This window comes from Miniopterus natalensis, chromosome 12, assembly GCF_054644295.1.
Source record: "Miniopterus natalensis isolate mMinNat1 chromosome 12, mMinNat1.hap1, whole genome shotgun sequence".
Classification (NCBI taxonomy): Eukaryota; Metazoa; Chordata; class Mammalia; order Chiroptera; family Miniopteridae; genus Miniopterus; species Miniopterus natalensis.
In genome coordinates this window covers 50,620,711-50,637,784 of record NC_142092.1, presented here as the reverse complement: position 1 = coordinate 50,637,784, position 17,074 = coordinate 50,620,711, and the positions used below count along the sequence as shown (strand labels likewise).

Here is a 17,074-nt window from a genome sequence, read left to right as displayed (position 1 = left end):
GCCACTGCATCCCAGCCACTTCTGGTTCTCATGCGAGTCATCACGCGGTCAGCACTGACCCAGAATCACATGGGGTAGGGTTCTGGGAAATGTAGCTCTGGCTCATCCAGGTCAGCACAGGAAGTTCACTGCACCTGTGTTGCAGTCCTCTGGACCCATGGCAGTCATTCCCATTTCTCTTTCCTCAGGAGGCAGCATAGACAGTGTCCTGTCCCAGATCGCTGCCCAGAGGAAAAAAGCAGCTGGACTAACTGAACAGAAGCCCAGCCATCGGTCAAGTCCTGTTGGACCAGCACCTGGGTCCAGCCCTTCTGAGCAACTGGTCTCCCCTGCAGGTGGTGGTGGTCTCAGTGGCAAGGTACTTACGTTGTTTCTGTCTCTTTTATTACACTCATAGATTCTGTCCTAACATAGCCCACATGCTGGGGAACATGGTTGGTGACACAGTCCTGGAACAGGACTAAAGACAGGCCCCTTCCAGCAGCTGCTCCTAGGTTTTCTGAGAAGAGCTGGATCCTGTGGGCACTCACTGAGATCATACCCTGTGCCGTTAGTCCCCTGCACACATGGTCACCTCTCTCCTGATCTCTAGGGCACCAGCAGGTGTCTCTTCCAGCCTCACATTGCACACGTTTGTTCATTGATTAAAGCAAAAGGGTTCAGAGTATGGATTCAGGAGCATACTGCCAGGGTTCAAATATCAGCCCCACACTTTAGCATTTAGGATGGGGCCTGGCCCCTGGTGAACCTGTATGTCTGCTGTATTGACATTTTTAGCACTACCCTATTCGTTCATTGTATGCATTTTTGGAGCTTCTGCTCTGTGCCTGGCACTGCTAACAGTGAAGATCCAGCAGTGAGTTGGGGCTTTGTGACCACTCTCAGGGTGTCACTATGACACCAGCAGTCTCACATCAGTGTGGTAGGGGCTGTCCTGGAAAAGGGAGGATGCCCTACTGGGCTTCAGGGCATCAGTGACATCTAAATGGGGACCTGAAAGATGAGGAGTCAGATGGAAGGAGCAGGGTGTGAGATTGTTCCGGGGCGAGGGGATAGCATTCCCAGCACTCCAGAGGCCAGGGTGGCAATGGGAGGGGCTGAAAGAAGGTTGGTGAGCAGGAAAGAGCCAGGGCCTCAACTCCCTGATTTGATACCATTCCTTCAATGATGCAACCCAAAAGCCATCACCATACTCTTTGTATCTATGGAGTTTGCAGTGGATGAGAAACCTTAAATGGTTCTCTGGAATGGGAAGGCTTTCATTGTCTTTACAATGCCCCCTCCATCTCCTGAGCCCCTCTTCTTGGGTTGATTAATGGAGGGAGCCCCCAGAGTGTGGGTTCCTAGTCATGAGTGAACTGGCTCCTCCCCCAGGTGGCCCTCTGTGTGCCCCTCCCCTCAGTGGTGCAATGAAGCCCATTTCCTCATCTGAGAGGATCCCAAATCTAGGCACAGCCCCATTCTTTAACATATTTTTTAGATCTTAAGTTTAAAGTTAGATCACCTGAGAGCCACACTCTTGGACCTTTTTGCCCAGCAGTGCCTCCAGAGATTGATGTTTTAATGGATGAATGAGAAATAGTCTTTATTTCCTGCCCAACCACTGTTGGTTCCACAATTCTTTTTGTTATTCCAAGTCCCTTTTGCAATTGGACCTGCATAATTAGTCCCTTTTACAAAATGGCTCCAGAAAAAGTTTCTCTGTCCCTATGCATTATAAGCATATTTTCCATTATATGGAAAATTACTTGTATAATAGGATCTATGTGATTAAGTTCCTTTTAGAATTTGGCTCTAGGAAAAAAATGTCTCTACTGATACCCAGATACGTTTTCTTTCCTCAAAGAGTAAGAATTATATACTTACTGTATTACTCTTTTTGTCTTTGCTGCTAGGAAACTCAGAGCTACTCATTAAAGTAAATTTGCTAGCCTGGGCTTTGATATAGTTGTCCTTTGTTGCCTAAAATTTCCTGTTTCTAGTTGATGATCTCATTAGGTGTGTTAGATATTATTAACTTCCTTTAATTGCTGTTAGAAGTAGGTAGACATCTAAGTTATAAATTACATTAACTGTTATCTCACTTGAACACATCTATCATATATCATCTATATGCATATGTATTCTGATGAAAGGAAATTGTGTTAAAATATGCAATCAGGAAACAATAAACTGGGGAAATGATCCAGTTCAGTGATCACCTGATGTTCTTAACATAATAATATGCTATAACCTTCAGGTTTCTGGGTTCCACTTAGCATAACTGAATGAAACTCTCAAGACAGGGCCTGGGGAATCTGTTTTTTCCCCAGAGAGTGTTACAGCCAGCCCAGCTCAGAGCTCTTAGAAACCACTGGCCTAAATCAAAGGACACTAGGAGTGGGCTTTCTGTCAATGGCTCCAGCAGCAAAGTGGAGACATGAAGTGCTTTTCAAAGACTCCCTCAGGAAGAATTAGAAATTAGTATTCACAATATGAGCCTCCTGAATCTGGTTTTTGTACTTTGCTTAAAACAAGCTCTACTGTAATAATGGAATATTCACAAGGCATGGCTTCTAGTTTGTTTGTGAATCAGCATGAAGTGAGCCTTAGGAGGCATAGAATGGGAGGTTCATAGCATTTTTCTATACTTCCCAGATCTCTGAAAGCCTAAAGCCCCACTGTGTATATCAACTTTCTGTTCCTACCTTAAATCTCAATGGTTTAAAACAAAAAGCATTTCTTTAGCTTATGAATGTGGGTTGACGGTGTACTCTGGACTTAACTAGGCAGTTCTGGTCTGGAGGGATCACTTGCATGTCTGGCTTTTGGCTGAATTAACCAGGACAACTGGGCCATGTGTGTCCACAGGCTTGGACATTTCTGGTGGCAATGGCTAAAGCCATGATTTGAAAAACAATCAAGCACACCCTGTGCAGGAGAACATAGAGAATTATGTAACAAAGGGTATGGACCCAGGGAGGAGTGGAGATGAGGCCATTAATACGATTAATCTCCTGCACTGAGGACATAGAAATAGTTCAGATATTTCAGAGCACCCCAAATCTTACATTTATCTGCCCTCTTCCCAGTAATATTGCCACAAGTCCAGAGTATCATGCTTCTTTGCTTTTGGCTGGGGTAGATCTGTTTTATAGAGATACTAATTCTTGCTTAATTAGGACCTTTAATATTGAATATCTTTATAGAAAAAGAAGAAGGCAGAATTTATTAATAATATAGACAACTAATTGATACAGTCTTTTAAAAGTTAAGAAAGGGACTTCTTTTTATACTCTAGGATGTAGTTAGTTAGAAGTGGCTTAGAAGGAGAGGTGTGCCCATTTCCAGGCATAAAAATCTTAGTTTCTGCTATTGTACTTTTAAGATGTTCAATTTTTAGCAAAAATCACAAGATATATGAAAAAGGAAGAAAAACTACACTCCCAAGAAAAAAAGCAATCAGAAGACTCTCACTTAGCTATAACTCAGGTGTTAGAATTATCTAACAGAATTTTAAAAAAACTATCATTATGTTAAAGGCTCTAATGGAAAATTTGAACAACATGCAAAATCATATGAGTATTTCAGCAGAGAGATGGAAACTATAAGAAAGTCAAGTAGAAATGCTAGAAATCAAAAACATGTAACAGAGATGAGGAATGCCTTTGATGGGCTCCTCAGTAGACTTGACACAGTCAAAGAAAGAATCATTGAACTTGAAGATAGAGCAATAGAAATTACCCAAACTGAAACACAAAAAGAGAAGTTAAGGCAAAAACAAGGACAGCAACAAAAACCCCAGAGCGTCTGAAAGTTGTGGGATAATATCATATGCTCTCACATTTGGGTGATTGGAATCCCTGAAGGAAAAGAGAGAGAGAGAGAATGGCAGGGCAGAAGAAATATTTTTAAATAATCTTTGAGAATTTCCCCAAATTAATGATAGAGACTAAACCACAGATCTAGGAAGTTCAGAAAACACTAAGTGGGATAAATGTCAAAATGAATATACCTGTCCATCATATAAACTACAGAATAAGGAACTCTCAAAACTCAACAATAAGAAAACAACCAACAAATTAAAAAATAGGCAAAATATCTGAATAGATACTTAATCAAAGATATACAAATGGCGCATAAACATATGAAAAGATGTTGGACATCATTAGGTATTACGGAAATGCAAATTAAAACCACAATGAGATAGAACTATACACCTATTAGAATGGCTAAAATTTAAAAATAAATACTTAAGGATGGAAGTGAGGATGAAAATGTGGAGCTACTGGAACTTTCATTCGGTGCTGGTAGGAATGCAAAATGGTACACCCACCTTGGAAATGTTTGGCAGTTTCTTATAAAACTAAACATATACTTACCGTATGAGCTGGCTATCTCACTCCTAGGTATTTACCCAAGTGAATTTTTAAAAAACTTCTGTTCATACAAAAATCTGTTGTTGAATGTTTGTAGCAGTTTCTCCATTATCACCTCAAACTGGAAACATCTCATCAACAGGTAGATGGATGTGGTACATCCATGCATGGACTACTTCTCAGCAATGGAAAGGAACACACTATTGATAACATGCAATAGCTTGATTGGATTTTAAAAGGCATTATGTTGGGCCAGACCCAAAAGTCTGTATATTGTATCATTCCATTTATATGGCATCCTGGAAAAGACAATACTATAGAGATGGAAAATAAATCAGTTATTTTCATGGATTGGGGTGGGGGGAAGGATTGACTAGACAGGGATAGCACAGGGAACCTGAGGGATGATAAAACTGTTCTGTATGGTACTCTGTTGTCGGGTACACAACTGCATTTATCAAAACCCATAGAATTGTAAACAACAGAGTTATTTCTCCTATATGCAAATTTAAAAACCAAAATCAACCAGGAACCAAAGATGGAAGGTGGACTATGACAGCAGACCTAACTATTACAGATGAATGACATAGCCACACTGTAGAAGATGGGGAAAAACCCATATGTCAAGTGGGTATGGTAAGGCTAAAGTAGAGACAGAAAGAACCATATGCAAGCACTGGAATATAGGTGAAAAATTGAAAATTTTTTTCTTACAGAAATATAGGTTAAATTCCAAAACCACTTTACATACATATACTTTTTGCATATATATGTGCTTGATGTATATAATAAGGTTAAACAAATAAGTAAATATAATAAGCCCAGTTTTTAACTGTCAGAGAATGAATTAAAGGGGAAATCCTAGAACAAACCCTGTGGATATTGGATTGAAGTCAGAAGTATCAGTATTGAATCATTATGAATGCATGCTTATAAATATAAATACACACATACATACATACACACAGGTTGATAAAGAAATAAATGTGGCTAAGTAGTATACATGGGCTAGTATACTTCATATATTTTCTTGCTCTGTTTACTGAGAGGACCTAGAAGCAGTGACATCCCAGTAGCAATGAGCAGTCTAGTACCCAGATTTTGGTTTCTAAATACCATTCTCCAATAAAAGGGACCAGGGTCTTGGAGAAGTGGTTTATTCCAGTAGTGGGTCAGTGAAAATACAGGATGAGCCTGAAGCTTTTTGTGGTGTCAGAAAGTAAGGAAATGCTTTTAAAAACAAAGTAAGAAATGAAAAAGGTGGGCATGTCAAAAGGACACCTGAAAGGTCTCAGTGACCAAAGCTGGAACAAGTTCAGCAACTATAAATAACGATAGTATTGGATTATGGGCCAAAGAATAAAATAAATGTCCATGAGCTCATATTGATATGAAAAAATAACTGAATAAATGGGGGAGAAGGAACAACTTTTCCTTACAGAAAAATTCCAAGTATGTGAAAGAATAAAGGAAATAGCAAATCGCCATTGGAACACCACATTCGTAATTGCTCCACACAAGATCCACCCTAAAAATGCTAAAATTAGGGGTTAAACTTTAAGGAAAAACAAGATACTTAGCTCAAAATACCTTCCCCCCAAATATTTCTCTCTTATAAAGGGAAAAATAATAACTTCACAATGGAGAAACCCGACAGACATTGCCTTAACTAGGTGATGAAGGTTAACGTCAGTAATAAGATACTGATACTTCGTGTCTCCTTGTATGACGTGCTAAGAATGGCACATTACCTCTGTGGTCGTTCACCCAAAAGCCCATAAGCAAATCTAATTATGAGAAAATATACGAGAAACCCAATTTGAGAGATACTCCATAAATACCTGACCAGGACTCTTCAAAAGTGTCAAGGTCATGAAAGACAAGGCAAAACTGAGGCACTGTCTGTCACACATTGGAGGAGACTAAGATGTGACAAGTCAATGCAATGTGGGGAACCTGGACCAGATCCTGGATCAGAATGAGGGTGCTAGTGGAACAACCCATGAAATCTGAGTCAAGTCTATAGTTTAGCTAACAGTATGTCCCAGTGTTCATTTCTTTGTTTCGATAATTGTACTATGGTTATGTAAGATGTTAACATCAGGGGAAGCTGGCTGAGGGATACATAGGAACTCTCTGTTCTTTGTAATTCTTCTGTAAATCTAAGAATATTTCCAAATTAAAAAATCTTTTTAAAACTAAGTTATACACACACACACACACAGAGAGAGAGAGAGAGAGAGAGAGGGAGGACACAATATGTCCTTTGGTGAAAGGTTGGAAGCAACTGGTTTAGATGACAGAACATCAAGAGGAGAAAGGGACTTTGTGTATATATAAGCCACGCTTCCATCTTAGAGCTGGGTTAACTGAGAGGTAAGGGGATTGGCCAAGGACACAATGCTAGAAGGGGCAGAACTAGTCCCCACATTTCCTGACTTTTTCCATCCCACCCGCTGCTCAGCTCCAGGGGAGGATGCTCCTGTAACTCTCTGATGATGCTGTTTCTGCTTTGCACGTGTTTTTAAAGTAGGTCTCATAGTCCTGTTGAGACGTCTTGTGGAGTGTTCTCTGTTAGGTGTCTGTGTGATCGTTCCTACCTTCCGGGCCACAGCCATGTATTTGTCTGATTCTTTTGTGCAGAAACTGGAGACGAGCAAAAGGCCCCCCTCTGGAACCTCCACTACCTCCAAGAGCACCTCCCCCACCCTCACGCCGTCCCCTTCACCCAAAGGCCATGCGGCCGAGTCCTCGGTGTCTTCCTCCTCATCGCACCGGCAGTCCAAGAGCAGTGGGGGCTCCAGCAGCGGCACCATCACCGACGAGGGTGAGCCTGTGGCGTCCTGAAACCCCCCCTTTTCTCTTCACTGTGTAACCTGGCAGATGCCTTTGATTGCTGCAGCCATCCTAGGGCAGGTTTGCTACAAACACCACCACTGGCTCCTCCCCTTCCCTGGTTCTGCCTTGTATTTTTGACTTTATTGTGCTTAAGTTACGGTCAGCTGCCTCACATAGCTGCTTGGGTTTTTTTTGTGTTTATCTTCACCCAAGGATATTTTTTCCATCGCTTTTCAGAGAGAATGGAAGAGTGGGGGGAGAGAGAGAGAGAGAGAGAGAGAGAGAGAGAAACATCGATATGAGAGAGACACATCAATTGGTTGCTCCCTGCACTTGCCTCATCTGGGGACCCGGGGATCCAGCCTGCAACCGAGGTACGTGCCCTTGGCTAGAATCGAACCCAGGAACCTTTAGTTCACCGGCCGATGCTCTAACCACTGAGCAAAACCAGCTAGGGCTGAATAAATATTTCTGCAAGCCCTCAGGTGCTGGTCTTGTTTTCTTTCTCTATTCTCCCTATTTTGATATCTTGATACACAAAATATTCTGTTTTCCTCTGGTCTCTGCCCCTCTGGCTCTGCTGCTCCACTGAGATGTGACCTTCCTTCTGGAAGCCTACAGCCTCTGTACACTTGAGCCAAATCCTGACTCTGGTCTCAACCACACCTGCCTCTTCCCTTAAGTTCTTTCTCTGACTAGCTGAACACTTGCTGGCATTAGCATTTACTGCAGGTGCAGAGACCAGCAGTCAAGAAATCATAATTAAAAACTGTTCTCAGACAGAAGGCAGAGTTTTAGGCCCACAGCTAGAATGCCAAGAACTTGGTGGTTGCAGCCGTTAGAGTCAGCCTGGCCATGAACAACCGTCTTCTCTCTTCACAGCCCAATTTGGGGCTTCGTTTGATGCCCAAGGCCTGCCCTGAGGGGAGGAATGTGGCCTCCAGCTTCATACCCAGGCAAGCAGCTTAGATCTGCTTTCTGTCATGGGCTTTCCTATAGAATTTCATTTGAAAAGAGATTACTGCTGCTTTATGAAAGTTTGAAGATCACTCTTTTGATACATTTCATCAAATTCTAAAATGGTGTTTTTCTACATCTTTCCCTCTTGAAGATGAACTGACTGGAATCCTTAAGAAATTGTCACTTGAGAAATACCAGCCCATTTTTGAGGAGCAAGAGGTAAGGATGTTCTTTTTGATTGTCAGTTTAAATCTTGCTGTTAAAAAAAATTGTCTAAATATGTGGGTTTTTATTCTGCCAGCTTAGATTGATCTTTTCCACTAAGACAGCTGAGGACATAGAATTCGTGTGCAGCACATTTAGTTCAGTTTATTACAGTGAAATCCTGGGGACCTTATGGCTTGCTTTGTTGTAATAAAATTTTGTAATTTTGAGCACTGCTCTCTCTCATAAAGTTTGAATCTGTCCTGCATACAGTTATCAAAGGGATTGACTGATAGGCGTTTAGGTTTAAAGTGAGTCAGAAGCAAATCCTGATGAATTGTGCTAAGTGTCTGGATGTAGTCTGTGTTAATCTGAGAGAGTTTCTATTTGCTTGAAAACACTCACATATTTTAAATATTACTGTTCTGCAGCTTGGCAGTTTCTCAAAATGTTAAACATAGGGTTATTGTCTGACCCAGCAATCCCACTCCTAGGTATACACCCAAGGGAAATGAAAACATGTGTCCACTCAAAAACTTGTACACAAACATCCATAGCAGCATTATCATAGTAGCTAAAAAGTGGAAATAGCCCAAATGCACATTAATTGGTGAATGGATAAATAAAATGTGTTAATGCTATACAATGAAATACAACTTGGTCATAAAAAAGGAATGAAGCACTTACTGACACATGCTACAACATGGATGAACCTTGAAAACATGATGCTAAGTGAAAGAAGCCAATCACAAAAGGCTACATGTTGTATGATTCCATTTATGTGAAATGTCTAGAATAGGCAAATCTGTAGAGACAGAAAGATGAGTGGTTGCCAGGGAATACGGGGAGGAGAGAATGGGCAGTGATTTCTAACGGGGATGAAAATGTTCTAAAATTGAATGTGGTGATGGTTACACAACTCTGTACTAAAAGTCTTTGAATTGTACACTTTAAATGGCAGAATTGTGTGGTAGATGAATTATATCTCAATAAGCTGTTGAAACATTTCCTGTTTTGGTCAAGTAAAATTCCTCTGTGGCCCACAAGCCACCAGAGTGTAATCACTGGTTTAGAGCATTCTGGTGCCCAGTTTAAAACAGGAAACTTGCAAATACAGTAGCAATCATGAGAATCAGTCCTTGTCCCTAATAAGCTCGAGATAGAATTGAGGAGTTTGTATTTTGTCTCAAGAAACAGACTGGGGCGCTGTGGCTTTTTCCCTCAGTTTGCTTTTCTGCCCTATCCAGTCTGTTTTTCCTGCCTCCCTGACTATTTAAATTCGAGCCGTGATTTTTCTCGTCATCAAGAAAATCTTTCCTGTTTGCTGATGGCTGCCTACCTGTTTTATGTATTCCATGCCTCCTGAGGAGCTGGCCATAGGGACTGGATGTGGGGTCTCTGCCGCAGGTCTGGGATGGTGGGGGAGCAGTGTGTCCGGAGGGGCCAGGGGTCTTTCATTCAGCCCCTCAGCACCTTGTGAGCTGTAAATTCCCAGAGGAGCTAATTGTTGTCAGAGAGATGGGAGATGCCTGCATCTCAGAGAGATCTAGGGAGTGGGTAAGGAAGCAGACCCTTTCCTACTCACTCAAACCTAGTTCAAGATTGTTTTTTAACCCAGGCAATTAAAGTGACTGTTAAAAGAGAGAAGGAAAGATGGGGTGGAAGGTATTTCTCCTGGAGCTGAGGCACAGGGAGGGATGACAGAAATGTTAGGATTTTTCCGGTAAAAACACCAAGGATTATATGGCTTTGAGATGCCTTTACTCTGAGCCCTTCTCCACCTCCGTTCTCCGCGGCCCTTCTTTCTTTATTGCTTCTGCTTGTTTATTTTCTCACTCTGTCTTTCCACAGTCTGCATCTCTCTTGTCCTCTGGGGGTAAACGTGGTGAGTACTTCCATATACCCACATTTTCTGTGCAGTAGCCAATGTTGTTAAAAGTTCCGTAGAACTGGAATTTACTTTCTAACTGCAGGGCTTGGATATTTACCACTCTAGCCACCCAGGTTACTGCCTCGGAGGCTTTTCTTACTTGTTTCATTTTCAGGGTCTTTCCAGAGTACACCTATCCTGAAAATCTCAGGGCTAGAGCTGAGTTACTGCTTACTGATATTTCCAACTAAACTTTCAGCATAAAGTGAGGAATTGGAAATAGTAAGTCATACTTAATTCACTATAATAAGCACTAATAGCTCATACTTATGATATTTCTGTTGTGGTTGGGAAAAGAGGTATGGCACCAAGCAGCTGGCAGCGAATCTGCTTCTTTCTCCCCAGGTGGATATGGAAGCGTTCCTTACCCTTACTGACGGCGACTTAAAGGAGCTGGGTATTAAGACAGATGGATCCAGGCAGCAGATTCTGGCAGCAATTTCTGAACTGAACGCTGGCAAGGTATTGTTCTCAATCTTCTTTATTTTTTTCCTGTTTCAAGCAGCTCAGAGCTTTACTAGGATTCTAGGCCCTCCGTGTTCCCAAGGACCTTCAGGGTCTAATTTTATGTCCTGGAATATTGGGCAGAAACTGGCTCTGCTTGCATGGTTCTCATGACCAGGTGCTAACTGCCTCCCAGTGTGGCCTCTTCCTTTTCCAGATTTCTCTTCCCATAAGGTCGTTTCTCCTGAGATTCAGCTAAAATACTCCCTCTAGTAATTTCAACACACAGGGCTGGGTATTGTCCTCCAGAGCTCAGTGGAAGCAGAGACTTCGGTTAAGACATGCCCTGGGGTTAGGCTGACCTGTGTTTGAATCACAACACCTCTACTTACTCCCTCTGTTACCCTGGGCAAGTCAGATACCTCTCTGAGCCCAGCTTTCCTTGTCTGAAGGGGGAGGGTGGTGACATTGATGCCAGGACTAAAATGCTTAGCAGAGCCCCTGGCATACAGAGACCCATCAGTCACTGTTGGTATTGTTGGCATCCTGTTTTTTTGTCTAATGTTAAATTTCTATCTTATCAGCTTTAAAGCTAAAGATTAGCATTGCCTCCTTCCCACCCAAAGGGACACATGTGCAAAACACAAACAATCAAATAAAAAACATGAAAAGCAGAAATGACAGCTATTGGTGGTTGTCTTAGTTTGGATTGTAAACTACAGAAATTTATTTCTCACAGTATGAGGGCTGGAAGTCCAAGACCAGGGTGCCAGCATGGTGAGCTCTGGTGTTGGCTTCTACCAGCTGCACACTGCCGACTTCTCATGTCCCTCACGTGGAGGAGGGCAGAAACAAGCAAGCTCTCTCCTGTCTCTTCTTATAGGGGCACAGATCCCATCATGGGAGCCATACCCTCATGACCTCATCTAAGCATAATTACCTCCCAAACACCATCACATTGGGGGGTAGGGTTTCAGCATATGAATTTTGGGAGAGGACACAAACATTCAGCCCATGACAGTGGTCTTCCTTGGGGGCACCCACCAGCTGACCAGCTCCCAACCAGGAGACCCAGGTGCTTCTGACATGCCAGGCCCCGGGGAACACTTAATCCCACCCATGTCCTTTTTTTCTAAAAAAAAATATCTTTATTGATTTCAGAGAAAGGAAGGGAGAGGGAGAGAGAGAGACAGAAACATCAATGATGAGAGAGTCACCGATCGGCTGCCTCCTACGCACCCGACACTGGGGATTGAGCCCAAAACCTGGGCATGTGCCCTAACCGGGAATCGAACCTCAATCTCCTGGATCATAGGTAGATGCTCAACCACCAAGCCACGCCAACCAGACCTACCCATGTCTTTACAGGTAGCATCCACCCTGCAAAGTAGGGTGATTCCACACAGAGATAGAAGCAAGGGGAAGGAATGGATCAGAGCTAATTACTGGAGAAAGAAAGGCTCTCTCATTCTAGGGTAAATAGTACCAGACGAAGTTATGGAAGTAAGGACTATGTATCATAGTGCGTTGTAGAGCAAAGGTGTGACTGGGAGAAGCTTAATATTCCAAAAGCAAGTTTACCGTCACTACCCCAGCTTACCATTGCAGCTCCGTCCGGGTTCTTAGAAAGAGCTAAGAAGTCCTCAGGCTGAGGGTGGCTTCCAAGAGCCCTTTGGCTATTCTAGGCTGGACCTACCTGACCCCCTCCTTCAGGGGCTCCTGACTATTTCTTGATTGCTACTGGGCATCAACTTCCACTTCGAATATTTATACTGTCCTTCTGCAACCCAGCCTTGGCCAACAAGAGATTACCCATTATAGCTCAGATGTTCTGGACCCAGACCCTAACCACAGTGTCTTTCTAGCTGTGGTCCACGGCATGCTGGAGGGTTGTGGAACCAGTTTAGTGGTTCATAAGCAGCACTACAAACAGAGTAGAGGAGAAAATATCAACATTCTTTGTAGGAGTGGTAAAATTCGTTTCAGTTATATATATATATCTACGTGTAACGGTTGTGATATAAAATATATTTTTTACACAGTCAAAACTTTTTGAACATTTTAGCCTACATTAAAAAAAAAAGAATATTAACTAAAAACCTGGCTCAGCCATAAAAAAAATCAGCAAAGCACTGTGGGCCCTCATCCTGCAAGCCATGTGATTTCTGCATAAACCCACTCCAGTGTTCAGGTTGTGCCATGTATGTGAGTCTGCTTATTAGTTAGTTTCAAGCAGTTTATATATTGGAGAAGGTTACCCAGAAATGATGAGTTTCACCTTTAGTTGGTCCTAAGCCATTGATTGCTTTTTTTATTCTCATTTTTTGTGATTATCAAAGCAGTGCATATTCATTTTACTAAATTTGCACAGTACCAAAAAGGTGAATTTTTAAAGAAATCATGATCCACCTTCCCAGAGGCCAAGACTGTTCACATTTGTGAAGATCATTTTGCAGTGTTTTGTGCCAAATGTTTTTCTTTATGTGGCTGAGATGCATATTCTTTTTACATCCTACTTTCTTCATTTAACATTGACTATATGCAGTTACCCATGTCATTAAGAATTCTTTTTAATATAATAAATTTGCATGGATGTACTAAAATTTTTTTTAAAAAGTTCCTACTTGTTGGATATGTAGATATCCAGACTTTCTCTAATAGTGTTGTAGTGGGCAACTTTGTGTATAAGACCTTCTAATTATCTGCTCAGAACAGATGTCTAAAAGTGGAATTAGTCAAAGGGTGTAATTCAAAGTATATGGTACCTTTTCTTGAATTACTTTCCAGAAAGAGCCAGTGAACATTACCACCAGCTGTGGGTGTGAGAGTTTGGTATGTTTTTTAATGTTTATTAATTTGATAAGCCAAAAAAATGTACCTTGTTTTAATTTGAATTTCCTTAACTACTAGATAGACCAAACACTTTTTTCTACTTTTAATGGCTATTTGCTTTTTTTCTTTTGAGAATTATCAGGTAGGTCCTTTGAAACTCGGGGATTTTGAAGGGTAGTTATCGTCATCAGCTTTAATCAGCTGTGGATGCGGGAGCGATTATGGTTTTAACCACGTCTCCCTCCTAGGGTTAGGGGCAGAGTGTGCTGGAACCCTGGCTCACCCTGACCTCATTTCTCAGGCAATTAAGGCTGAGGTGGTGTTTAATAATGGCATCGCTGTCACCCCTCCTGTTTATTTTTTCACCTTCTGCAGTTTGCATAGTGTCACCTCATTCATGATCTCAGGTTGAGCCTCATCACAGCCCAAGCATGCGGCATTATCCCTTTTTACAGGCATGGACACTCAGCAGAAGGGATGCCCCCCACTAGTAGCAACAGAGTGGAGACTCAGGGCCCTCTGACCCCACATCCATGTCTTTATTCTCTGCCTTGTATTGCGTTGATGGGATCCTGATGGCATTTTCCCAGCTTATTTAAAATGACCTGAAAGAACCAACTGAGGGCTCTCACTGCCCTCTCAGGTGTCTGGGGGGCCACATCAGTGCTGGAAAGCTCCACCTGGGAACCTGGAGAGGGACCCTCTCTGGGTGTGGGGAGCTCATGAAATGAGAGAAAGTTTGAAGTCTGGGCTTACTCAATGAACTTTTTATTCTTAGCAGAGAACAGTCTGCCAGAGATTATTCATTTTTTTTTTAATTTGCTTTACATTTCAGCCACATTTATTTCTTAGTTTTTGTTTTTTTTTAAATATATCTTTATTGATTTCAGAGAGAGGAAAGGAGAGGGAGAGAGAGAGATAGAAACACCCATGATGAGTCACTGATCGGCTGCCTCCTGCACGCCCCCTACTGGGGACTGAGCCCTCAACCCGGGCATGTGCCCTGACCGGGAATCGAACCCTGATCGCCTGGATCCTAGGTCGACTTTCAACTGCTGAGCCACACCCGGTTGGGCTGTTTGTTAGTTGTAAAAATTGTTTAAGCTGTGCTGCTGCCTTCTGAGGACAAGAACTCTAGGCCTCTTGCTGTTTATGCAGGATCAGGCACCAGCAGCAACCATTTAAGGTACTCTAATTATCCCCATTTTATGAATGAGGAAACCAAGGCCCGGAGAGACAGAGTGCTTTGCTCAGAGTCCCACAGCTAGTAAATGGAGAGATGGGATTTGAACCCAGGCCGTTTGATTCCAGTCTCTAGGCTTAACCTCTGTGTATCCCTGCCTCTCAGTCAGGAAATCAGTGAAGATGTTCTCTAGGTTTAAAGAAATATTCACCACCACCCGCTTTTCTGTCTCAGAATGTGCGTGCAAGGGGACAGGAAGGGGAGATCTTGCAGGGATGGGATGACAAGTGAATCACTGTGAATAGCAATCTGACATCTTCTGGGCAAGGAGTAAGGCTGTTCAAACTCTCACACTGGAGCAGCAAGAAGTCTGGCTCCCACTGAATTCCCTAGAAATCGGAGGCCTGGAGGGATGCAGAGAGCAAAGCAGGGGAGAAGGCCTCCCTTCCACGCCGTGTGACCCCAGGGCGAGGCAGTCCTGCTTCCTGGGCTGTGCTGTCCATCCGCGTCCGGGGGATTGGACCCTGTATCTCAGGGCCTCTCCAGCCTTTGGCATGCTGTGATCGTAGGTGCTGGGGGAGAGTCTGACTCAGAGTGTTTTTATTAAACTTGGTACTCTGTCAATTAGGTAATTTATTTCCCCCAGGACGCCCATGGGTTCTTCAAGTATGAGTTGAGCATTAACAACACTGTCAATTGAATTAACGGTTAAAAGATTTAACAAGACTTTCTGTCTGTTTTCAATTTCCTCCACAGGGACGTGAAAGACAGATTTTACAGGAAACCATTCACAACTTCCACTCTTCCTTTGAGAGCAGTGCCAGCAATACCAGGGCCCCTGGAAATAATCCCTGTACGTGATCCTCCTTCCTGTGGTCACCAGCGTGAGCTTTCTGAATCTCAGTGCAGCCTCCACACAGCCAGTGCGCCAACCACCTTCAGCTCTCCCCCATTCCCTGAAACACACGGTGCCTTGTCACACTGCTGTGCCCTAGTCACAGTGTTCCCTCTGCCCGGATCACCCATTTCCCTTCCCTGCTGTGGTAGTTGGTGATGCTTGTTGCTGTAACAAACTGCTAGCACATTAGAGACTTATTCCCATGTAAAGTGCAGTACGGCTGCCTCTGCTTGGCAGGCAGTTTCATACAGTGATTCGGGGGCCTGGCTCCTTTCGCCTGTGGCTGTGCCATTCCCAGGGGCCTGAGAGTCTTCGCTTCTGGCTGGCAGCACGGGAAAAGGATGGTGAAGGTGAAGAAGGCGCAGCCTTTCTTACTGCCTTGCTTTTAACTGCTCACATTCCATTGGTCCCTCCAGCTCCCATTCACCAGTAGTCACCAGTGGTCACCAGTAGTCATATGACCATACCTGCATGCAAAGGACACTGGGAAATGTAGTCCTTGTTCAGGTAGTGGTTTCACAGCAACAGCTCTATCCTTAGATGGGGAAGTGCATGTTCTTGGCAGAAGATTAGCTTTTTCTGCTACATCTTCCCTTAAAACTTCTAACTTGTCCCTCACAGTCTGAGTCACCTATCAAATGAAGCCCATTCTAATCCCTCTAGCCACCAGGGATCCCTTACTGCTTTGTACATAACTCTGCTCCAGCCCTTCACTGCACCTACTGCATACAGCATGCAACAGGATGTGTATGTTGAATGCAGTTCTTTATTGCAAAGGCAGCCTTTTATGTAGGCAAAAGGAGGAGGCTCATTGTATGATCTTGTGAGAGCCTTTCTCCTTTCTGGCCTTCAGTTTCCTTGTCTGTGGTCAGGCGAGATTATGTTCTGATACTCCATCCACACTGCTCACCCCAGGTCACTGTAGGGCTTTCTGCACTTCAGATGGGAGCAGAAGACCCTAACATATACATTGTGGAAGGACTTTGGTGCCCCCATCTTCTAGGCAAAGAAGTGGAGAATTTGGAATTTTTTCTAGACTGTTAATGTTATGTCCCTCAGAAGGGAATTGGCTCATGTAGTTTTCTACCATGTTATATTTTATTAGAAGGGCTCTGATTTTTAAATCCAGTAGCTTTCTGGAGTGTTTTCAAGTGAGTAATTCATTCAGCCAACACTTGCAGCATTTCTGTCATTTGCTGGGTGCTGGGGGTACAGAGACGAACCAAAACCAGTCCCCACCCTTGAGGACCTCAACAGTCAAGAGATGTGAATGGATGATCCAACCTTAAGGGGCAGCACAGTGGGGTGGAAAGAGCTTGTGCTCTAGACTAAGCTCTGAGCTCACATCCAGCCTTGTGGGTAGCCAGCTATGTAGCCAGGGATGTGTTCCTTAGCTTCTTAATCGGAGCTTAGAGGCAGAGTGCATA

The 17,074-nt window shown here is 43.1% G+C and overlaps 1 protein-coding gene across 2 annotated transcripts in view; it reads left to right on the top strand.

Annotated features, from left to right (window-relative positions):
* Nucleotides 1–16,771, top strand: part of ANKS6 (ankyrin repeat and sterile alpha motif domain containing 6) — a 38,830-nt gene extending 22,059 nt beyond the window's left edge. For both annotated transcript variants that reach the window (XM_087822783.1, XM_087822782.1), the window contains exons 11-15: nt 189–358; nt 7,002–7,185; nt 8,308–8,375; nt 10,636–10,752; nt 15,506–16,771. In XM_087822783.1, coding sequence (XP_087678909.1) covers nt 189–358; nt 7,002–7,185; nt 8,308–8,375; nt 10,636–10,752; nt 15,506–15,610 — 644 coding nt within the window. In that variant the 3' untranslated portion in view covers nt 15,611–16,771. The remainder of the gene's footprint in view (nt 1–188; nt 359–7,001; nt 7,186–8,307; nt 8,376–10,635; nt 10,753–15,505) is intronic.
* Nucleotides 16,772–17,074: the final 303 nt, after the last annotated feature.